The following is a 24,464-nucleotide window of genomic DNA, read 5'->3' as shown; positions in this document are numbered from 1 at the left end:
GTAGTGCTTGGCTGCAAAAACAGTACATTGTGAGATGCACCTTCAGTGACTGAAGGCAGCTCATTAAAATAGTAAATTGCATCACTCATTGTGGCATTTGTTCTGGCATATATCTGTTATGGCTTGAGGTTGGGTGGACTAGATTAAATAATATCATAGCATGTCTCTCCAAACAAACAAAAAATCCCACATCCACAAATTACCCCTGAAAAGACTTCTGATAATACCACAAGATTCTTTTGAGATGCTTTCATTCCTAACTCTTAATTCTCAGCTAACAATAAAAGAAGATCTCCGGTTGCAAAGTACAGATCAAATTTAAGAAAAAATTAAAAAGGCACAAAAATTACTCTTGTAGGTAGATGAGAAAGCGCACACATGTGAGCTTGTGTAGGAAGAGAAATTATGTACTCCCACTGAATCAGCTGATCCTAGTAATACATAGAGCTCCATCACCACACGTGGCCAGAAGCAATGCTCTAGGCCAGTGCTCATTAATTTCTCTGGAGTTCAATATGACGAGCAAAAGCTTTTCGCTTAAAAATAAATCCAGACTGTTACGTACATGGGTAAAAAGCCAGCTTAGGGGGACTGAACAGATACAGCAGTTTCTGAGCAAGCTTTGAAAACAGCAGCAAGAGCACCGAGACTCTTGACAAAACCGCAATCACAAAAACATCAGGGGATTGAACTGCAATGTGTATCTTAAAACTATGTGCTTAGCCATTGCCTCCATTTTTCACAGCAAAATAAAAACATGCTACTACCTAGGTGTGTGTAATGCAGTACAATAAGACACAGAAATCCATTTCTTCTTGCAGTCAACTTATTCCAAAGGCATGTTACTGTATAAAGTCCTCAAAAGAGTATTATTTGCATATTTACAGGGAAAAAAGAATGCAACAAGACCTCAGAGAACTGACAATCTATCACTTTCCAGGTTTTTCTTTTTCCCCATAAGAAATTGGTCATGAACCTACATTCCCTTTACATTTACTTTCCACACAGAATCATATACCAAATTCCAGGTTTTTGAAGTCATTACTTTTACAGAGGTAATAGTGAATAAGGAGAAATCTCCACTGCTTGCTACCAATCTTTCATGAGTGCTGTTTCTTATACAAAAGCTTTCTTGAGGGTTACCTCAAACTGAACACCAATCCTCATGCAGCTTCAACAAGCATCCTGTCCTGCAATACAGCAGTCAAATGCTGCATCCTGTTCTCACCAGGACAGTTCTGCTGAACACTGTGTTATCATTTAGAACTCAGCTGAAATAACCCCAAAACAGCTATTTTGCAAAATTCAGTCTTTCCTTAAAAGGGATTATCCTAGTTCACACATGCCAAGTTAAACTGAATGCACCTTTACAAATAATTTAATTATCAAGACTGTCAACATCGTACTTTTTTTTTTTTTTTTACTTTTGCCATTGATTTACCCAATGTCAAGTATACTCCCTGAGCACATGAGTAGACCACAGGCAGTTTCCCCCCCAAAAAAGTAGTTATCAAAAGAACTGAACACAATCCTCCAGAATCAATAGTGGAAGCCTCTTCTCATAGAGTTGAGCTCGAAGTGTAAGGTGATTCTCACCTAGCACAGATAAGCACTGTCAGTAATCCCAGCACACACTTTGATGAACAGGCTATGTTACAACACAAGCCAAGTCCTCAGACCTTGGACTTTCACTCTGAAATCCAGAGGGACTGAACAAATCAGATTTGCTCTACTGGCCTGCAGGCACATTCCCTGCTATCCCCCAGACTTCCAGCATAGTCTCTTTACTGCTTATACATTACTTCAGGTTAAGATCTCTGTCATGGTTAAAAATGGGATGTTTCCTGCTACCTGGCACCTACAGCTATGAATGGGGACTCCCTACAAAACAGAGGCAGCAGTTTTCTGAAAAAAATACAAGTTCCTTTTGTACCCCCAACAGCTGCACTGTAAGCACTGAATGTAGGGCTTTTTAAAGAATATACCTCTCAGATACTTTGAGAGGCATTTTTAAAGACCTTATTGCAATCTACAGGTGCCTTGTGAGGGGAAGAGCAGGGGCAGACACTGATTTCTCTTGTGACCAGTTACAGGACCTGAGGGAATGGCCTGAAGTTGTGTCAGGGAAGGTTTGGGCTGGATAACAGGAAAAGGTTTTTCAACCAGAGGATGGTTGGGCACTGGAACAGGCTCTCCAGGGAAGTGGTCACAGCACCAGCCTGACAGAGTTCAGGAAATGTTTGGACAATACTCTTAGGCACAAGTTGTGATTCTCAGGAATGGTCCTGTGATGGGCCAGGAGTTGGATCTAATGATCCTTGTGGGTTCCTTCCAACTGACCTCTTTCTGTGATTCTGTAAATAAATGTCCAGAAGAATCACAGATACTTTTGGACCCCTCTTCTCCTGGTCTTGGCAACCAGAAAGAAAGGAAGCACACAGGAACATTAGCAGGACTCACTGGAAAGTGCGGGACATCAGACCACGCTGTCCAGGTTCTCAGCCCTGCTCCTTTACACAGCCAGCATTGTAAGGAGAACTGGTTCCTTTCCTTCCTTCCATCCACTCTTTCCACTCACTTTGCCTCAAATGCAGATGGGCAAGATAGGGCTACATATTGTTAGAAAACCCTCCAGTACTTGATTTTGGTAAGCCAGTTCCTCAGCCTTTAACAATTGCTCACTGTTTTGCCCCAAACAAACTGGAGGTCAGTCTCCTGACCAGCACTGAGAGGCCCCATGGAGAACCACCATGCCAGGCAGTTTTGCTGTTTTAAAGTGTGGTGAAAGCCAGAGACTCAGCTGTCATTCTGGTTCCTGCCTGAGGCACAAACTCTGCAGCGTGGGATAAAATTACACTTCCACACCCCATGCAATACCTGTTTTGTAAGTATACAGTTTCAGTTTCCAGGACTATCAGTTTAATGCCCTTGAAGATGCCAGGTTCCCTTTTCTTTCAGGTATCTTAAGTTTGCTTTGGGTATAGACACACAGTAATAGACAACAACTGAACTAGAAGTCAAACAATCTGAGTCTAAAAAGAAATACATGTTTCACTAATACATGCAGAACATGGCAACTAAGCACCCAAACAGTCATGATAGAAGAAATCTCCTCCACTTCTCTGGAAGAACAAACCTTCAATCTGAAATGAGCAGTATGCACAAACATTACCAGCCACACAATAGTAGCAAAATCTCCTGGTGATCACTGACATCACTGTCATTCACCAAAGGACTGAAAAAAGCCCTTCTCTTGTTCTCAAGATGACAGAGAATCAGTGCTACTGTTCAGAAAGCTAAGGCATGCACGTCTAGATTTGTATTAGCAATGCTCAGCAGATTACAGGTACCTTCCCTTGATCAGTTTTAAATAAGCAGGATGGTGAAGGATTCCATTGCTAAATTGAGACTTCTCATTAATTTGTCACAAATGTCATAATTATTTCAGTTATTAAGTATTCAAATCCATAACCCATAAGCATGATCATTGCTTTTCCATTATGTTTTAGAATTATAGTTTTAGAAACACATTATCAACAGTTGAGAAGCTCTTCCTTCTAAGAAGAAAGAAAGGAAGCAGCACTTTAAAATTTCATTAATTTGAGTAAGACAACAGTTTAAGACTATATCCAAGGTGCACAAAATTAACATAGTAGAGGAGGGAAATCCCGAGGCAGATGGAATTGTTTGTGCCTGAATTCAAGGAATGGCTGAGGCTGAAGTTCACACACACAGGAAGGGTACCTGTAATTAAACACCAATCTACCCAAGGTCATATCTTTGTGATTTACATACAGAACCACATACACACACTTCAGTCACAGAAACAATATCTGTTCTACTACACAAGCTTTAAAGAAACATTAAGGCTGTTAAGTGTGTGGTTCTCTTCCTGGTTTGTCAGGTCTCTTTGTGAATACAGCAACAGAACTGCAGAAAAGCCGGTAACTAAACCAAAAAGCATTTCAAGTGCAAAATGAGCTTCTGTAAACCCATAGAAACTGTATTTGAAGAGTGCAGTATGTAGCAAAAATCCTGTATAACAGGAAAGGAGAATAAATACCTTTAAGAAAGGTAAAAAATTATATTCAAAGTAATTTTTACTTGGACTCTTCTACTACACAACAGCATCTCAAGACCCTGCAACAAATAGATAACAAACATGCAGGCCTTATCCCAAAACCAAGAGGAGGAAAGGAAGTTAAAATATTTTCTGAAAAAGCAGTAAATACAGCTCACATGAAAGGAAAAGAAATACCAGAAGCACATGGCTATAAAGGCTACTGCAAGCTTTTAGTATCTCCAGACAGAAAAGAAAAATCTTTAACATTGTAATTATTTCTTTACACTGGGGAAGCAAACTCATTTTGCCTTACCAGACTCTTCCAATTACAATGCAGACAGCCAGACAAGCAAAGGAATGGCCAACACCAAAATAAATTTACAGAAAACCTCGCAAATGCCACCTGCTTAAAGATCCACATAACTATTTGTTTCCCAGATCACAAAATCAACTCTCATAAAAAGTCTAATCAAGCCTTAACACTCTGAGAAGACCTAAACTATGAAAATATTGATTATTTTAAACCTTGTGATGATACTAAAGTACTCTTAATGGAGGAAGGAACTTCTTTACTTAGGAGTACCAGTTCCATTAAAGGCCTCCTGGGTTTTGAACTGCTGTACAAAGACAGGTCCAGCATGATAACAGAAACTGCAGATGAAAACAAAGACAACACTTAGCCCATCTCCCACAAAGATGACACTGACTTAGAATGTGCTAGAGAGAAAGGATAAATAAAAAAGAAACATCTCAGCAGCTGCAAGTGCTTGCTGAGCAAAAACAACAGGTAAAGAGCTAAGACAAGGCAAACCCTGTAAAGCAGCAAGAGAACAAGAGACACTAAAGACTCACAAAAGCCCCACATGGGTCCATCACCCAGTCAGAGCTGGTAGCAGGTGAGAAGAACAGCACCCTGAGTACCTGCATTCTCCATTACCAGGCATGCCAGCCTAACCCACCTAATGAGTGATAACATCCAAATGCACAAACGTAGCTATCCACCCACACCTACCACTGTGCAAATGGTGTACTGCTCTAGAGACACTAGGAGCTATTTTAACTATCTAGTAAAATGAAAAGCAAATTAATATAGTTCCAGAATATTTTGTACCATTTACTATGTTGTTTCTCACCAGGAGCAGTCCAGGTAAGCTGAAAAAGTATTTTCTTCTTAAAACCACGTGAACTTGCTTGCTATCTGTGCTACTGTGCACATTCATCTACTCACATTTCACAGCAACAAGAGAAAATAAAGGAATAATCAAAAATCAAATCTCAGTTAAAACAAGACAGACAAAGGATAAGCACATCTGTATAGCTCCTACAAGTAGGAAAGAGTAGCTAAGTCAACAAACTATTGGGAAACTAGCAGTGCCACTTAACTAAACCAGGCAAATTATTGATTTTTAGCTTTATGGACTGTTGACTCTGGAAGCCATCCAGTGGGTGATAAAGGAAAGTAATATTCTTCTTAAAACATTAAGAACTCAATAAGCTCACACCAGAATTTGGATCTCCATTTTTACATGGGCAGTTTCAAATACACAGAAGAGCAGGTAACTGTGTACACAAGACCCTAACACAATAGGCACATTAACAATGACTAGCAGTATATATTTTATCATGAAGCTCTAACCAGTTAGGTTTTTTACCATTCTGAGAAAAAAAAAATACAAGCTGCAAACTCAAAAAAAGCCCCCAACAAACAAAATTTGAGTTCTGAGTTTGTAAAAGCTACCAAGCTAGTTACCTTTTTCCTTCAGAAAAAGAAAATAATCAGTTAGTTGTAAATTATTCAGCTCTAATAAATACACATACTATAAATTTGCTATTTAAATGCTTTCTGGCCTCTCCTGTTACATGGTAGAATGGTAATAACTGAAATTTAAAACTGTGTCTTGAGGCTATAAACTAACATTTGTTTTGTAAACAAAAACTGATACAATCCACCCCTTCCCTGCCCCCAAAAGGAGTGCTCATACATACAGAATCACTTGAGCACAAAACAAATTAAATAAAAATTACAGTCACAAGTGTAAGTAGAAGAACTCCTGCCAGATTAAGAGAATTTAAATACTACAATCCATGCAGGAAACAGGAATTACATGAAGCAAGACAGACAGTGGCTACACAGGCTTGACAGACCTGCTATAAATCAATGGCCATCAGCATCCCTCTGCCACCACTACTTACCTACCTTAAGCACCATAAATATTTTTCTTTAACAGTATGTTGGGTTTGCGTTTGGGTTTTCTGTCTGCTTTGTTTTGTCATCATACTCATAAAAGTCAGCATATTTGAACAATGTGTATTTTTCTATACTCTGCCAAAGGCACACTGCCCCTCCTGCACATGAATTGAAGTATGGACAGTTTCACATTGTCTTTGGCAAAGCTGTCTTCTGTAACAGGCAGGCATTGCATTCTGCACTCTCCAAGCCTCCCCTTGCTTCTAACAGTTATTTACCCAGACTGTAAACAGAAACCAAAGTAAACACACAGGAAGTCACTGATATATTCCTGATGCAGAACCATTATCCCTACCAGAAGAAATGTGATTAATAACTAAAAAGTCTTTTTTTCCTTCCTAGCCAAAACTGCTGGTTGCATAACAAGCCAGGGGATTTAAATACACCTATCATGCACAGCACATTTGTGAGTGCCAACATGAACTGCCAAACTGCACCAGCCACTTACAGACTCTCTGTAGCACATAGAAGAGCTAATAAAACACTGCTGTGCCTGCTGTGCGGCGTATCCCACAGGCAGCCCTCATCACACTGCAGAACAGCAACGTACCGTTCAGTCTTGTGGAATTCCCATTTTTTTGCTGCTCATCCTCTTCATTAATGGTGAATAAACCTGGGGAATTTAGCCTGGCACTTTTCTTCAGTCTCTCTTGTCGGAGGGCAGTAGTTGAACCAGGCATGATGCTGTTGCCTCTTGCTTATTAAAAAAAAAAAAAAAAAGTAGGAAACTCCAGCCTCTGATTAGGCACTAGCTGCAGCACTGTCTGTTCATTTGAGCACTTGTAACAGATCCCCTATGGATAAGCAGTATGCAAACAGCTGACAAACACCAACATCCAGTCGGCAGCGAGAGGCTTGCAGTCGTTCCCCTCCTTGAAGAAAAGCCCTAATTAAAGGCACATTGGTTTGGATGCTGCTCTTTGCTGTCTTAACCTGTTCAATCAGATCCCAGCTCACAGCTCCAGGTTCCTTGCAGCAGCACTTTCTTCCCTGCAACCTTCTTCCAGCCACAGCGCGCTAAAATATTCAGCACGCACTACAAGAGGAGAAAATATGATACGCCGCTGTTAACAGTTGCCCTGACAACACGGACACATCCTAATCAAAGGATGGTCTATGAGTGCTGTCTCCTCAGCTGCAGCGAGCCGGCCTTGGGAACGCTGTCTCCTGCTCGCTTGTGGAGAGCTGGAGGCACCTCGGCAGCAGGGGCTGCTCCTTCCTCCTCTCCAGGCAGCGGGAGAATGCAGCTGTGGTTGCACAAGCAGATGAGCACTGAGTGAAAAGGAGCCTGGAAGGCTCCAGGCATGAACCTGCTTTTTGCTCAGCTGCTCTGCTCATTCATGTTTAGAGATTTCAGCCTAACCTAAAACAATGAGGATGAGTCCTCTTCTATATTTGCATGTGCTGGGTGTCGTGTGTGCCACCGCCCCCCACCCCCCTTAATCACCTTCCTGTGCAGCACATACCTTTTGCATTAGGAATGCATACACCCAATTACAGGCAAAGGTTGGAACACTTTTCCACGTGTGAAAACGCAAAAATGTGAATTTCTAGCTTGTGTTGACAACATGAGACAACAAAATTCTGTAAATTCTGTACCACATCATTAGTTTTATAGCATGAACTTTTAACATACACTTCGCAAATGAGCTAAATCCAAACAGCCCAGGTAGTTTTAGTTAATCGATCTCCCTCATATGTTGGCATTCTGGACTTTCTTTAGCCATTTACACCAGAATGCTTGCTTACAAGTTTTGCAAATCTCAGTGTGCCATCCTTCACTGCAGCTGCAAATGCCACTGTGCAACATGCCGGATATTTCACCTGAGAGACACCTTAATCTTCATCCGCTTCTACCTCAATTCAGTGTGTGCTCACCATTTCAAAATGCTACCAAAGAAAAACTCCCAGCTAGAATCACTCTATAAATTTAAAAGTGCATTATTTTTCCTCACTTCAGGGTTGTTTTGTTTTGGTTGTTTTTTTGTTTGGTTTTTTTAAAGGGAATGTTGATGCAACCTGATCAGCCACCACAAGATGGCACAGACATTAGCTGACAGGTCTGTAGGTGCCTCAATGAAAACTGAGTTATACAGAGGTACGTGATCACCTCAACGACACAGGGAACAAAACTGAAAAAGGGTCAGAATTCGTGACACAAACTATGTTGACTGCCACGGCAGCCTCTTTACAGAGGAGTCCTGGGTCATGCTCAGCTGGCAGGATAGCTCTGTTCTTGCACATCTGAGGCCGGTGAGCCAGGATCCCAGCAGATGGAGAAGAACACAGCACCACCTGAAGGCTCAGCTGCACCCTTCTTTCCTCTCCAGCACAGGCACAAAACACCCAATCAAAACAAGCATTTTGCAGGAGGACAGCATTTCTGAACTGAGACCTGAGCCCACCTCTAGGATGCATTTCCTCCTGGCTACATCCTGCCTCTCGGCTACACCTTGGACTCTGGGCATACACGGAAGCTGCACACGATGACATTTGTCTGCAGTTGGAGACGCTTTGTACTACAGGGCGTGGACAAAAGAGTAAGGAAGAAAGGTCTAACACAAGATGTTCTTTAGCTCAGCAATTTGCCTTCTGGCCTTTATATGGGCACTACTACTTTATTCCAAAAAGAGAAACAGCTTGATTCTTCAAATCCTACCCACCTACGCCTCCCACAAACACTACATAACAGAACACACACTGCCACAGAAAGTGGACAGTAGTTAGTGCCATCACAATTTTTCATACATGCAAAGATTTGCCAGCTGGACAAAAGTAAAAGGAAACAGTATTTATATGGCAGCTTCATTAAATATCGCTCCACCCCATTTCACTGCTTTAAGTCATTAAGTGAGGGTTTCTACCCTTTTAAAAATTATGTTTAATTGCCTTTGCTAAACTCCTTAAATAGGCATTTCAAAACATATAAGAAGTATGTAACACACAAAAATACACCTGACTGAAGCAGCTTCCCAGCTTACAGATATGCTTACTGTGTCAGCATCTCCATTTCCCTATTATTGAAGGAGTCATGCAGAACAGCTACAGGACTGAGAATGACATTCTTGGTCCTTGCAGGAACCCACACCCATAAGAGTGACCTGCCCTCTGTTCAAAATGTAGTAACAACCAAGTTTGATACTTCAGGGGCTGGTGCAGATAGACTTGGGCAATGACACACAGGCAACAGAGGTGTTGGTACATATTTCTTCCTGTTGACTTAATAATGCAGAGGTGACAGAGGAAAAGTATCAACAGCACATTCAGTTTACACAGCAAGATTTTATTTCAAGCTCCCTGTGGTTAAAAACTGCCAGCTCACAACATGTTTCCAAATGCCTAATAAAATGCAACCTACTACATATAAAAGACACCTATTATAATTAAAAATACCCCATAACTTTAGGGACTTGGGCAATTTTATTTCTTTCTGAAAAACACTCCTAAAATTACTATTAAACATACATCAAAGGTACCAGCACTGCATAAAAGGCTGTACTAACAACCCTCCCCACCTTCCTCAATCCACTGGTTTAGGGAAGAAAAAGAAGTTCCTGAGGTATTCCTAGCAGGAAAGCTTTGTTTATTTCAGCCTGGTCTCATCTGCGTGGGATCTTCTATATGAAAACTGGGATGAAAGCAACATTCCCCCAAGGGAACAAAGGGGTGGGTAATTTTAGTAACAAGGCTGTTAGACACTTATAAAGAAAAAAAAAAATTAAAAAGACAAAACAAAAGGAACAATTTTCTTACATAATCCCTATAGATTGATTTCCCCCCCCAACCATTAGTCATCCTGTGTATTACAACAATCACAGCTGAGCTCTCTTACTGATGGAGTGAGACCCTCAAGAGATGGAGTGAGAGCAACTGTGTATCTTGAGGTCACTGGGTCATTTTGGGGTTTTCCTTTTTACACCACCTGCAAACTGATTATCAGACAAACCATTACACTTAAACACACCCACATTCACCCACTGGGTTCTATAGGTATAATTACCTGCACAAAACATCATCTGATATGCAACAGTCTTAAACAGCAGCTTGAGCAAGGACTATTAGAACAATTATATCATGATATGGGAAATGTAAATATTTATGACACCACACTGAGTGATGTTTCTGCTTTACCATCAGGAATTAAGACTTGATACCTTTACCAATGAAATGAAAAGGAAATTGGAGCCAGTCACCATGGCTGAACTCTACATTTGCAATCTTCTTTCATTAATAGGATTGTTTCATTCCCCATACACTATCCAAACTGTCCAGGAAGCTCATTACTGTGATTTAGAGTATAATGAATTGTACATAACTTTACGTTCCACAGCCACTGCCTTGAGAAAGCTTCCCCTCAACTTACATGTATTTTGTATCAGGAAATAGATCAAGTAAATATATTATTTTAGCATATATTCCTTTACAGATTGCCACTGTTTCATTGTTATTTCTGATTTTCTTATAGCTGAGAAGTTATGGGCAAGGTAGGTGTATATCTTTTATATTTATGACAAGAAAGGATATAGAATTTTGCTTTTATATTCATGTTTTCCCTGCATGAAACAATAGGATTTAATTGGGAAATAGGTTCCAAATATTTATTTCTTGGGAAAAAAGATCAGGAAAATTCAGTTAAAATCTCTGATCCTGTTCTGCAGAAACATTACAACAAAAAAAATTCAGTGTACTTATTCATCAAAACACACAATCATATTTTGTATAGCTTTTCATACTTTCAATATTAATCATCTATGTCAAAAGCTTTTTCTAAGAACTCATTTAAAAATACATAATATAGTCAATGCTAGATCATACAATATCTCAAATTTGAAGAGATCCATAAAGAACATTAATTCCCACTCCCTATCCCTCACAGGACTATGTTGGAATATACATACACTAACTGAACTCCAAACTCAGTTTATCTCTAGTTTTCTTCAGGAGTCATATGTCTGTTTACTTTCTACTTCACTAGGCTTTAAATCAGGAAGTCAGGCCTAAAAGATGGAGAAAGTAAGATTTTTTTTTTTTTTTTTCCTTCCTACTCATATGAGAAAACAGCTATTTACCCAGCATCAAAGGACTGGAAACCTCCTTTTCTATGGTATGTAAATCTAGGACAAAACAAACTAGCCTTAGAAAGACAGGTAGGATTCATTCCTGCACCCCATTTTGTGGTTTTTTTCAGTTAACTTGGAAACAGCAAAAATAGCCACTGTATCAGAAAAAACACTTGCTTCCATTAAGTCAACCATTCCTAAGTCTCAAACACCTTACTTTTTCTACTGCTGATACTTTCTCTTCCTTCTACCTCTTATTTTCCAAAAATGACACAGAATAACCTTGTCTTTATAGAGGTCTCTAAGTTTCTCTTCAAAGATATCTCTAAGGCCCCACTTTTATTTACAAAATAATAAAGGACCAGCCAATTATTTTTACTGCAGTAACTGAATTGTTTTTAAACAACTTCAGTATATAAACACCTGATATAATAGCTGATTTCTTCTTTACACATTCTTGGAAGGAGAAAAACGCCCCCTAAATTAATCAGTAAGAATACAAAATGCTAGAGAACAAGAAGGAAACCTTCCTCCCAGTTTGCTGTCCCCCTGACACACTCGGTGCCACACACTGGACCAAGGGCTGTTAATCGCTCCTCAGAAGCAACTAGACAGAAGATAAGTGTTAACTGTTTCCCCTTCTGTCAAAGAAATCTAAAGCTGTGTGCATTTCCATGCAAAAGAAAAATTTAGAAGGCTGGAAGCCCTGCCCTGTTTCAGTCAAACTAATTCATCAGCACAAAAAAGCACACGAACACGAGGAGTTCATCAAGAACTTAATCAAGAGCCTCGTCATTCACAAACAAACACTTTCCACACATACACACCAATAAAACAATCTTGTATTTACAAGATTTACATTAACCAGTCTGTCACATTTTTTAATTAAATTGATTTGCACAGTATGACTAATTATAAACATTGCACAAGGCACACCATGATGAATCAAAAACATATTCGATCATTCTTAGTCAACAGTCTTTATTTATCTATAACAGAATGATACTGGATCAGGCCCTGTAGCAGAACATATCATGTAACTTCAACCAATGGTCAGTTAAATGAGGAAAGGCAGCAAGGAACTGGGGGTTCACAAGACAGTAGGAAACATGAATTTGGTAGAAGACAGAAGTTATGAATTCTAAATGCCCTACAACTAATAGCCAGGGCAATGTTGTCACCGCTTCTGTCTGAAAAAAAAAAAAAAAGAAAAAGAAGTTTATTTTTAAAAATACTTGGGTTTTATACGTGTCAAGAGAACCAAGCTTTTGTGTAGCACTCAAAATTAAGAGCACTTCTGTACATACTAAGCTTTTCAGTAGAAATGAATACTTCAAAGAAAAGGCTCCAAGCTTTTTCACAGAAACAGGGACATGAAAGAAAAGGCAATATGCCAAGAGCAAATTAAAATTTTTTTTTCCATTGTTGTATTACCGACAGTATCTGATGGATGGAATACTGTGTACTGTGTTAATTACCAGTGCTTTCCTGACATCTTAGTTCCCAACATATTTCTTAGAGAATGACCAAGATGCCTGGACTTTGGATAAGACAGAACAGCTGCAGATAGAGAGATGAGGAGAATTTGAAGCATCAGTACTTTATTTCTCCCCTCAGTAGTCTCACAGTGACTCTCCTTCTGGAGCACAAATCATTCCATCACCTCCCTGAAGAATCTCATTGTCAACAAGAGTCAGGGTTTCTAACCCCATTTATTTGAACAGCAAGGCAGCCGAGTCCTTCATGTCATCTTAGCAGAAAATTTAGAGTTGTTTCCCTTGAACTCTGGCAGATCTCCTACAACATATTTTCAAGCTTTCTCCTGAAAGCCTACTTGTTTTTATGAAAGCAAACATGGCATGACTCCAGGACCAACACTAAGGGAGAGCTGCAGAATTAAACCTGAACCAGTTTCACAAATACACCATTTCTCATATATGTGTAAGGCAAAAAAAGGAATATAATATAAACATAGCTTTTTCTGCCATAGTTCCTGGCAGGCCACTGCATTTCTCTAATAGAAGTCACACAGAGGGGATCCCCTTCCTGAAGGAAGCATAGATACACAAAGACAGTTACCACAACAACAGCAGCAGCAACAGCACACTGTGGCTTGTATTGTGGATGTAGACTTATACATACTTTTTTCAAGTGGAAAAGAAAGTATGTTGTTGCAGGGTTATATAGTATTTACATAATTGAGGCAATTATTACTCTGATCATTTCATTACCTCTAACACCACAAATAATTTTCAGCTCTAAAGTATTAAATGTGTTTATTTGGGATAATAACAAATCATGCAAATAAAGTATTAGCCATCTCAGAGTAATGTAAATTTACAACTTTTTGCAGCTTGAAACAGCACATACACAAACACATCTCTTTTCAAAATTAAGCTTAAGGATGCAATTTAGTTAAAGCAACGCCTATTGCTTTAAATTAGTAAAAGTTGTGTGTTGGAAGTACCACATAAGTCAGCTGTTTGACCATCACTTAACAGGTCTGATTCCTCATAAACTCCGATTTATTTATTTATTTATTTATTGTGGCAGTGTTTGGCTTTGGGGGTTTTGGGTCTGTGTGTCTGGAGTTACTTTGGTTTTGGATTTTTTGGGGAGGGGGATTTTTTTTTGACAGAGTTGGATTTTTGTTGTCGAGATTGTTTTTCTTGTGATTTGTTTCACACACACACCCTTTTTTTTTTTTTTCTTTTTTTTTGTAACACTACTAATGCTGGGTGTAGGTGGGTGGAGAAAGACAGCCTGACTCCCATTACATAATAAAGACATAAAAAGGCTCGTTCAGACCTTTCCAAGGCGTGTAGTACCTGAACAGACATTACTTGGCCAGTAAGAAATACCAAGACACAGCACTTGAACAGCTTTCTAAAGCTGAGGGATGACTTCCATGAGGATTTTAACCTAAATTTAATTTAGTTCTATCATTTTCATTCTACAAGGTACTGATAAATCAGTCTCTGTGCATTCAGTACTGCCTCAAAAATCGTTAATGTGGGACCAAAGATATAATCAAAGGCTCTGATACACAATTTCAAAGTTTGAATAGGTTTTCACCAGAGAGGAGGCGGCAACAGAAGAATCGCAGATCCACGATTTATATATTAAAAGATAGAAAGGATTCGCAACGTACTAACGTTTAGATAATCACGGATGGAAATTAGAGCACGCCCACCACACACAAGCCTGAAGACTTGGAGCATTTGTGAGCACACAGCCTCGCAGTCCCCGTTTCCTCACACCTGGCGCTGCCACAGCCGCTCTGTGCGGTGCGGGCGAGCGCAAGGAGCCCGGGGCGGTCCCGCTGTGCTGGAGCCCCCGGACATCCCCCCGGTGACACGGGCATGTCCATCCCCGCCGCTGGCCACGGTGACCCGGCAGCTCCCCTTGGAAAGAGCGTGAATCGCCTGAGCCGGGCAGAGAGACAAAACCCGTGTGTCACAGCACCGCCGGGTAAATCCTCCCCAGCAAAACGCGTTGGCACCGCTGGGAAAGAGCCATGGGAGCAAGAGCACGCCTCCAGCTCCCAACCAACTGCTTCCTGCACTCTTGTGCTTTCCCTAACATTTTATCTATTTGTTGGGAAAAAATTAAACAGAGTAAAATGAAATTTGTTTTATTCTCAGATGGAGAAAATACCAGGATAAGCAAACAACAGATATAAAGTCCCATCAGCAGTTAAGGGAGCGAACACCTTAAGTGTTTGGCTTTCACAAGCCACTTGGCACTGACATCACTTAAAATGCAGATTTGTTTTGCTGCAAAAAGTACAGAGTAATACTAAGCTCACTTAGAAAAAAGATCCAACTAGAACAGGACACAAAAACGCGTCATTTTATGTCATTAAATCTTCTTTGCTACATTACAAACACACAGCCCTCTCTAGTATTCCAGAGCTTAAGCAAACTGTTACTTGTGCACCGAGCTGGCCAAAGCAGCCAGAGCACGCGTGGGGAACTCTCACAGGCAGAGACATGCCTATGTTTATGGATGGGCAGCCATAAGATGAGGTGTCTCAGAAGCTTCTCCGTTCGATATTCCCCACAAGAGGGCCCCTCTCATCTCAGGAATCACTGAAGAGCTTGTTAGCACAGTTAGATGCTCGAGTAGCTGTGACTGAAAAATTCTAACTGGTATAAGTTAGTATATCCCCTGAGCACTGTACTCATTTTTATTCATACATTTATGAATGGCAGAATAAAAAAAAACAAAAAAACTTCACCCTGAGAATTAAGCCATTTATCCAAATAAAGCTAGTTAAGTGCAGCAGACCATCTGCCAATAAGGGGAGCCATTTGGAACATCTCCCTGCAAAATTCCTTGTGGTGATGTTGAAGCTTTCCCCAGGATCAGCCCTAAAAGCCCATCTGTGTAGCCACAGGAGGCAAGGAAAGAAACAACGCAGCCACACACCACAACACACAGAGCTTTGTTTTTTCAACAGAGGCAGTAGTTCAACCAGTGGGTAATTTCACCAAACACAGGTGGGATGTTGACCTTCCTGAGGAGCCGGATCCAGACACAGGTGTTCTGCTTGTGGAGCAGATTGCAGCCGAAGCCATCTGCATGGCCCTCCCTGGGCACACACATCTGCTCGCTCATGGATGGACCAAAGAGCCACAGAGCAGATCCCTGATGTGCTTTGAGGTTGTTCCTGTTTGTGAATGCCTGCAAACCAGCCCCTGTGATAACTCAGAGACCTAAAAGGTTCTCAGCAGACAACAAACACCTTCACTGAAGTTTAACTCGGACATTTCACTCACAAAGTGGTTTTCAAATGAACTTTGACAGCACAAAGCAATTTAAATTCAAAATACTCAAGAACTTATGCAAGCAGATTCTTCTGTCTACAAATGTCCCAATGAGTAAAAGTTCAGCACAACAGCTTGAAATGACACTATAAAGCAAACTCAGAATAAAACTAGGTACATAAATCCTTTTAAAACAGAACATATGCAAAATACAAGTCACCTGTTGGCTCATTTCTAGTTTTGGTAAGTAACTAGAAATAGACTGATAATCCAGGTAAAAAACAACCCACATCAGCAACGTAAGGTAGAGAACTCAAAAAGAGTTTGTTAGAAATGGCTTAAAAAAACCAGTCAGTTCTTCCCATGGAAAGTGAAGTCAATGCGGTTGCACACTCTGAAACGCATAGGAACGCAGACACGCGTATTCTGAAGCTGAACTTTAGTGATGCCTGGGAGTGACTTGTAAGGATTTCTGAGCAAAACCACCGTACTGCTAAGTCTAATGAAGAAAGCACTTGGATGGGTCTGCCCACAGTCATTGCTTGTGGCTGCATGTCTGCATTACATAAAGTATGTATTAAAAATATTATACTGAGGAAACACAATCAGCCAACAGCCATATGGCCTATTCATATGCTGTTTTGACAGAAATGCTCACTCTTTGATTTAGAGATAAACTCGGACATATGTTAGCGAAGGACTAGCAAAGGGTGAGTGGAATGGGACTGTGGAAGAAGGTAAAAAAGGAAAAAATGAGAGAACTAAAAGTTGGGACTCAGACTTCACAGTCCAGCAAGCAGCAAAAGCAAACAGCATCCGCGCCTACAGCAGCGATACAGCGGTCGATCCGCTTGCGTAAGCCAAAATCTCCTCCCTGCACCCTCCTCGCCCTTAGGGCCAAAATAAAAACGAGTTAAAACGCTCTCGCAGTGTAGATACCTCCTTAGAGGAGACGCAAGGACATCTCCCCGTTTTCCCTATAGGAAATAAGGGCTGGCAGCAGCAGCCCGAGGCTCGCACGCGTTCGAGGGGCAGCCAAATCCCGGGGCCCCGCAGCCGGCTTCGCTCGGCAGGCGCCGGGGCGCTGCTACCAGGTACCTTGACCCTGCCGAGCCGTCCCTCCGCCCTCGCCGGGGCTCACCCCGTCCCCGTTAGCATTAGCAGCGTCTTGCGGGCATCCACCCACGCTGACTGCGGGAGCTCGGCGCTACCTCAAGCCCCGCTCAAAGCCCGCAGCCCGGCGGCCGCCCCCTCCAGACCCCATCCTCGCCGGACGCCGAGCGGCTCCGCACCCCGCGTTAGCCCCGCCGCCGTGCGGGCGCCCGCAGCGTTCCGAGCCCTTGCAGCGGAGGTTTCAGAAGGACCCGGGAAGGACGGCGCGGCCCCGCCGATGCCCCTGCGCGGGGTCGGGGGGGGGATCCCGCCGCTACGGCGGGCACGGTCCGGGCGCGCCGCCCCCCCCAGCACAGCTCTGCCTGCCGCCCGGGCCGCCCCTCCGGCTGTTCCCGGCCGGGCCGGGGGAGGCAGCGAAGCCCCCGCACGGCCGCGGAGCGCCCCCGCACCTGTTGCGGACGAGGCCCCGCCGGGCCCCGCCGCGCTCCCGCTCCGCACGGCGCCCGCCGCCGCCCGGGAGCGCCGGGGCCCCGCGGGCCGATCCGCGCCGCCCTCCCTCAGCCCCGGCCGCAGCAGCAGCAGCAGCCGCTCACCTGCGGGGCGCCGGCGCCCGCCGCTCCTGCCCGCGGCCTCCGCCATGTCTCCTCCTGCTCGCCCAGCGCCGTGCTCCGCCCCGCGGCTCCGCGGCCCGGGGCAGGTGAACGCCACGTCCCCCGCCCCCGGCTCTGCCCGCCAGCAGGTGAGGGCGGGACCGCCGCCCGCGGCCCGGGAGCGGCCGCCTCTCAGGGGCTGGAGGCGCTTGTAAGGCGGTGCGGGGGCGGCTGCCCGCACTCCCGGGCCTCGCGGCGGGCCGGGCTGCCGAGGTGCCGCTGTTCACACAGGTGTGATATTTATTATTTTTTTTCTTTTTTTTTTCTTTTTTTTTTTTTCCTTCAGAGCGGCTCCCGCCTCATTGGCACAGCTCGTTCGGTACCGGCGCCGAGAGAAACAACAGGTTTGGGGATGCTCGCCATCTCGACAGTAGGTGGGTGGGAGGAGTGGCGGCCGCCTCGCAAGCCCAGGCGATGCGCCGCATCGTGTGGGAAAGAGCCGCACTGCTGTAGACTCCTTCCTGCGGCACGTGCTCTCAAACAGCCGGTTTTAAAGCTGCGTGCAACGCCTTGCTTCCAAAAACATGGCTCTGTGAAAAGCTGTCGATGTCGCTTCTGTAAAGGTCATGCTCCTATCACCTTTCCTATGAGTTTGCCTTAACTTGCTTTATGCTGCTTTTCAGGGTCGTAAGAGAGTTTAAAGTGTTCTAGCCCGCATCCGAACATAATTTAATTTTGCATCTGCTTGTAGGTAGCACCAATCACCAGAACCACATGTGAAGGAGGGTGGGTGAACTGGGAAATTCAGAGGATGCAGCTGCGAATGCAGGCAAGTAGGTGGAGAGGGGCAGCTCCCTTAGTCTGGTGCGCTTGGACCAAGCCAACTTCAGCCACCACACACAGCATCCTCCTTTCACAAACTGCTAAACTCAGAGCACAAGGTCTTCTAGGGGAAGGGAAGATTAATATTTTGTTGTTGCACCAAGAGCCATTTGTGGTCTAAAACAAGGAGTTTGGGGCTTGGGTGATAAACACACCCTGTGGCTTGTAGGCAGGAGAGTGTCTGCAATAGAAGAATAGGCTGGGCTCTGTGCTGAAAGGTGCAAAAGACAGCAAAATCAGCACTGCCTTGGTTGTGTTTTCACTTGTCTGCTCTCTTAAGGGAGGTGTAAAGGCATCTCTCAGTCAACTTGAGCCCTGGATTACAACAGCACTAACCAAGGACTAAGAGGTTATCCAAGTTCAAACCCATACCACTGTATGCCCTATGGTCAGAATGCTGCTCTCAGCAAAATCCTGCACTAACGCACTCTCAGATCCCTCAGTTGTGGTCCATGTAGGCACCCACCCACCAGCAAAGTCTGGGAGCCAGGCTGAAGAATCCCAGGCTGACCTCTCTGATGCACACCATCCCAAAGTGTTATGTCATGTTGTGTCTGAGGATGTAAAAAGTAACATCTTGTATATGAAGCAGCCTGATGTAGGGACCTTACATAAGCTTTTGTGCACAGGATCTAGGATCTGTATGGATTAACTGTGCTACTCAGGGACCACATTCAGACCAGAATTGCTGGAGCAGCACAAGTGCACGTGGCCTGGCCCTTGATCAGATCCAACAGTCTCACCATGAAGAACACAGAACTGATTGCTGAGCAATGCTGAAGAAGCCACCTCAGGTCTGGTGAAGCCAGCAAAGAACTATAGGAATTAATTCCCAGCTGGTGCCAGGCTAGGTCTCATGGAGATATTCAACAGAAACCTCGATCACACTCTTTGTGCCTTACATAGTTGGCATTTCTGAGCAGCCTGAGTCATAGAGAACAGGCTGCATGCTTTCCAAGTAAACAGAGCAGTGCAATTACCTTCCAGTTACACTGCATGAAACCAGAGGTTTTAAAAGCTGGACCAATGCTTCACACAAAAATCAAATTAGGGAAGTTCATTCTTATGGTTGCTTCTTAGTGGGTACAGTCTTTTTTAAGTTTTGGGTTTTACAAGTCAGGTCCCACCACTAGTGTTTCTAGTGTTGAAAATGTATTGTTTTCTGCTGTAATAACAGTGGAAATTAATAAACAGTAGCTGTGCTTCTCATGAAATGCCGTGAAGTTTTTGGAAGGAACTGGATACATCTGTACCTAAAAGTCAGTAGAACCATCTTCAGAATAATAAAAAAAAAATCTGACTAAAATGATTTAATCTACTGTTCTTTATCTTATTTTTTTAATACATAATTGTTGCATTCTAGGGAGCAAAAGTTACTGTATACATGTTAGGACAACATGTTTATGTTTGAAACAAAAATTTAGTTTTCTTTGAAAATACCTGCTAGACCTGAAAAATGAAAAGCATAAGCCTTTTACTGGTTACCAAGGCTTATGAAGAAAGAAGCAGCTTCTTGTCCAGGCAAGCCTTACCTACAATGGAATTTTTTGTAGCTGCCCAGAAGAATCTGTTGATACCCAGTGCTAGAATGGTGGAGTGACAATGACAGTGACTGGACAGGGAACACCCACCACCCCTTTTCATTACATGTGAGAAAAAAATCATTGCATAAACAAAAGCAGAAGAAACAGCAGGTCACAGTGACTATTCAGTGCATGGAGGCAGGACTTTTCATTTCTCAAGTCAAGTACAGCACTCAGAGAACAATTTTGTTTGGTCTTGGCTTGTTAGTACAGGAATTAGCCTGAATAGAAAAACCAAGAAAATATTCAATGCTATGGTTATCATACTCAAATCACAGTAAGTTTAAGATGTATCAGAAAGGTTCCCTTGATACTCAGTATTAATTTTTTTTATTCCAATATTTTTTAGTTCTACACCATTGTTATTATTTTAGAAGTCCAAAAATATAGGAAAAAGTAAGTGTTAGGTTATTTTTATTTTCAATTGTGTATGTCAGAGATAGCTTTAGAACAAGCTAACATTACTGTCGTTCAGGCGTATACAACTGGTACAGTTCAGTAGTACATAAACAACTCTAAAACAAATGCACCATAGAACTTAAATTACCAAAAAATAAACAATATTAAACTATGTAGGGTGGTAGGTAAAAACAATTAGCTTTAGGTCTTGCACACTAAAAGAAAAATATCTAATTATGATTGAAATTATGAAGCTCTACTACAGATAATATTGAGATATATTACAAATAAATTGAAAAGTTGTTGTCACATTTTGGTTTTGTTCCAGTGATGTACTGTTACATGAAATCTTACATCAGTTTGTCATGAAATTAACATCTGCTTACTTTAAGTACAATATTTCATGAGTTTATAACTTGTGTGTATGTTTTCTAAAAATTTTTGAAAAACTTGCATGTAAAAACCTTTAAAGTAAAATAAAATTGCAGGTTGTTTACAGATGCCTTATGGATTATATGAGTAAAAGCAGTCAGGAAGCTGCAGTGTTTTTAACATTGGTAAACAAATACTGGATTAAAGTGCAACAGTCCTTCTGACAGCACACCTGCTCTGGCTGAAAGGAAATCTTTTCATCTCTGCAGAGAAGCAAAGAAAAATATCCATGTCAGGTGTGTTTCTCTCGAAAGTCAGTGATAGCCTTCCAGAGTGTGCACAGCATTCCTCCTCTGTAAAGAGAAATCATAAAGACACTCAGGTACAAAGATACTCTCTTGCCTGAAAGCCTTCCAGTTGAGGTGCTTTCTGATTTTCTTGCTCTGGTTTTGATCAGTGATATTCAGTGGGAATGCTGAGGCTGATCAAAGGTGAAATTCAACATGCATTACTCAAACAGAGAACAGAGGTCTTTTCTGATTACAGGACAGGGCAATCTTTCCACTTGGCAGATGCCTGCTGTCTGGAATTCAGACTTCTGGTCCAAAGGACTCGCATAACCCACATCTGACTTCCAACATGATGCGAGTTGGTGACCTATACACCTGGCATGATTAGGTGGAATGTAGTGTTACTTCCAGGTCACGAGTAACGTTTCTGAAGTTTGACGATGATAGTAAACTACTGAAAGTTTTTCTAGTTCTACTCTTCTAAATAAAAGCAAGGCTGTAATGGAATATTCAGGGTCTCCAGTAAGAAGGTAAATAAATAAAAACCTTAAAATTTTGCCTTCAATAAAAAAAAAACTTATTTCAAGATTTAAACAGCATCAGCTGTTTGGCAAAAATGTATCAGCATCTGAAGACATACTAGAAAGTGTCCCTTATTTTAAATTAATAGAACACAAAGCAATAAATTGAGACTTAGTATCAGTTAATTTTTATTTTTACAAAGCACAGTTCATTTAACTGTGGAGCATTACCTCAGTCTCAAACATTTCAGATCATCTCGTGTAACATAGCAGAGCACATCCGTTAAGGTATAGTCTTCAGCCAAGAACTGCAGAAAGAAATTTAAATTAACATTTTGTTAGAAATATTATTTAAATTTCTAAGCTCATCTTCCTAGAATCATCTGCCCCTAAGAATAGAAGGTTAAGTTTGGGAGAAACCTAAAATTGGGCTGAAATGTGGTACATGTAACAGAAAAACGTTTTTTCTACAAATACAATGAAACTACTCATATTTTACACTGTATACTCTGCATCAGCATACCAGGCACAACTTGAAAGATGTAATGCTTTTACAGCTACTCAAGACCCTTGTCAACTGGCATTTCTGTTGTTACCACTGGTATCTCAGAATCACAGACTTCACTGAATACAAATTTGACCATAAGTAATACCACATTTAACCCATGGGGAAATAAAATCAGTTAAGACCTGCCTTTTCAAAAATGGCATCTTAATTTGATGTAATTGAATTTGGAGGAACCTTTGGTCTGATCTGTAGGAGTGATAACTACATGCAGGTATTCCTAAATTAGCTGAAATCCTCAACACCTCTGAAGTTATATAATTTGCTGCAGAGCAGGCTGATCTACTTCAGGATATTTCACTACAGCACAGCTAGCTAAGGCTGAACATGTATCCTGTATCCAGAGCATCATCAGCAGGAATGCTGCAGTGTGTGAAGATGCTGAAAAACCAAGAGTGTCTATTTACCAGGATATTTTATTATTTTTTATTCTTTTTTATTCTTATTTATTTGCTTTATTCATAATCAGATTCAGGGACTAGTAATGGTACTGTATATTTATGAAGGCCTTCACACTCATGGCTTTTTCCTATCCTCTGAAAACAAATTAATCTCTCAAAATGTGCTAGAGTAGTTCAAAAGGTTTGAATTTTTTTTTTTTTTAAATGAGTTACAAAACAGTACTGCAACTGTGCCAGGCAGTGAATAGGATCATTGCTACCTTGTTTATCGTGGCCTCATCAGCTCCGTGAACTCTCAGCCAGTTTATGAGATCAGGGTCTCCAGTCCCTGTGCCAGTGGAATGACGATGACAGACAGACACTCCAGGAATATCTGGAACAGGCATATTTGAGACAAGGTTTTGTGTTGCCAAAGCAACCTCTTGTCATTTTTGAATTCTCAAACACTTTCTTCAGTGAGCTTTCCCTCCAAGCTTAGAGTACCAGTATCTCCATAAATAAATGCTAATTCCCAAAGAACACGCTTAATTACAATTTATGGACAGTTATACATTTGTATCTCAGCTTGGTTAAGGGCGCAGTTAAAGTACTATGAACATTGACACAAAAAATTTTTCTGCCCTCTTCTGAAAATGACTTTGCTAGTATAAGGCACATCAATTTCACTGTCTCTACACTAAGGTTGTTGCATCAATTAACTGAACAGTTAAGTGTAACTCATACAATTGCTGCACAGGCAATGTCTTAGGCTGAGGATCAGCTGCTTTTGGGAAGCAACACTTAGAAGCACATTACACAGAAATATCAAACTGCATTAGCACTTCCACCTGCCTCAGGGCAGACACAGCAAACTCAGCTTTCCCTCAGTAACATTGAAGTTGTATTTGCATCTCACCAATTAGATCCTCTTGGAACAGTCTGTAATTCAAGGAATTATCTAAACATACTAGATTATCCTCTTTAGGAATAATATTTATTCAGTAGGATATGAGCCTTGTACTCTTCCATATAATCACAAACAAAAATATTTAAATCATACCGCTCCTTGTACTGTGATTAACAAATCCAGTAATTTGTTTCCACAAATCTTACTTCAGAGCAAACCCTACCAGAAGCAGCACAATAAAGCATCTTTGCTGAGACTGCCTCAATAAAATTAACAGACCTTTAGCTGGCACTTTTTCATCTGTAGTCAGTATGAAATTTTCCTTAAAAATTCTTTTCACTTACCTATTGGCTGTGACCTGAGCTGTAGGTTTCTGATCTCTTGATCTTTTTCTTCTATAGCTTGATGCAAGAGGACTTGAAATTCTCTCTCCTTTTGAACTAACTCCTCCAATAACCTGTGAAGTAATAGGAACAAATCATTCATTTCCTTCAGTAGCTTTAAATTTTCAGGAAAGATCTTACTATACCTAAATTGAAAACCTTCCTGACAAAGACAAGGACAGACTTCTTCAGCTTTCACATGTATAGTCTTTCACTATAGATTGATTAGGATCTATATCAAGATATAAACATTCATAGAGAAGCCCCAAACACACCAGCCTCCACATATACGCTCACCCACTAAACAAGTGTATGGTAGAAAATTTCAGTGAAATTTCT

At 41.6% G+C, this 24,464-nt stretch overlaps 2 protein-coding genes and 1 long non-coding RNA gene across 6 annotated transcripts in view; 1 reads left to right on the top strand and 2 right to left on the bottom strand.

The window, feature by feature from the left end:
* Positions 1-17,991, bottom strand: part of MAP7 (microtubule associated protein 7) — a 108,033-nt gene extending 90,042 nt beyond the window's left edge. For all 4 annotated transcript variants that reach the window (XM_058836632.1, XM_058836635.1, XM_058836634.1 and 1 more), the window contains exon 1: positions 17,847-17,991. In XM_058836632.1, coding sequence (XP_058692615.1) covers positions 17,847-17,892 — 46 coding nt within the window. In that variant the 5' untranslated portion in view covers positions 17,893-17,991. The remainder of the gene's footprint in view (positions 1-17,846) is intronic.
* Positions 17,089-19,494, top strand: LOC131578154 (uncharacterized). The gene is made up of 4 exons (XR_009277392.1): positions 17,089-17,234; positions 18,190-18,277; positions 18,595-18,676; positions 19,355-19,494. It is a non-coding gene; the product is annotated as an uncharacterized LOC131578154 (long non-coding RNA).
* Positions 19,495-20,619: 1,125 nt separating this feature from the next.
* Positions 20,620-24,464, bottom strand: part of MAP3K5 (mitogen-activated protein kinase kinase kinase 5) — a 104,062-nt gene continuing 100,217 nt past the window's right edge. Inside the window, exons 27-30 of the mRNA XM_058836631.1 lie at positions 24,087-24,199; positions 23,117-23,229; positions 22,122-22,198; positions 20,620-21,432 (exon numbers count right to left, since the gene is read on the bottom strand). Of these exons, the coding sequence (XP_058692614.1) occupies positions 21,372-21,432; positions 22,122-22,198; positions 23,117-23,229; positions 24,087-24,199 (364 nt within the window). The 3' untranslated portion in view covers positions 20,620-21,371. The remainder of the gene's footprint in view (positions 21,433-22,121; positions 22,199-23,116; positions 23,230-24,086; positions 24,200-24,464) is intronic.

The sequence above is a fragment of the Poecile atricapillus genome, chromosome 3, assembly GCF_030490865.1.
Source record: "Poecile atricapillus isolate bPoeAtr1 chromosome 3, bPoeAtr1.hap1, whole genome shotgun sequence".
In the NCBI taxonomy this organism is placed as follows: domain Eukaryota; kingdom Metazoa; phylum Chordata; class Aves; order Passeriformes; family Paridae; genus Poecile; species Poecile atricapillus.
This window is presented reverse-complemented; position numbering and strand designations above follow the sequence as displayed.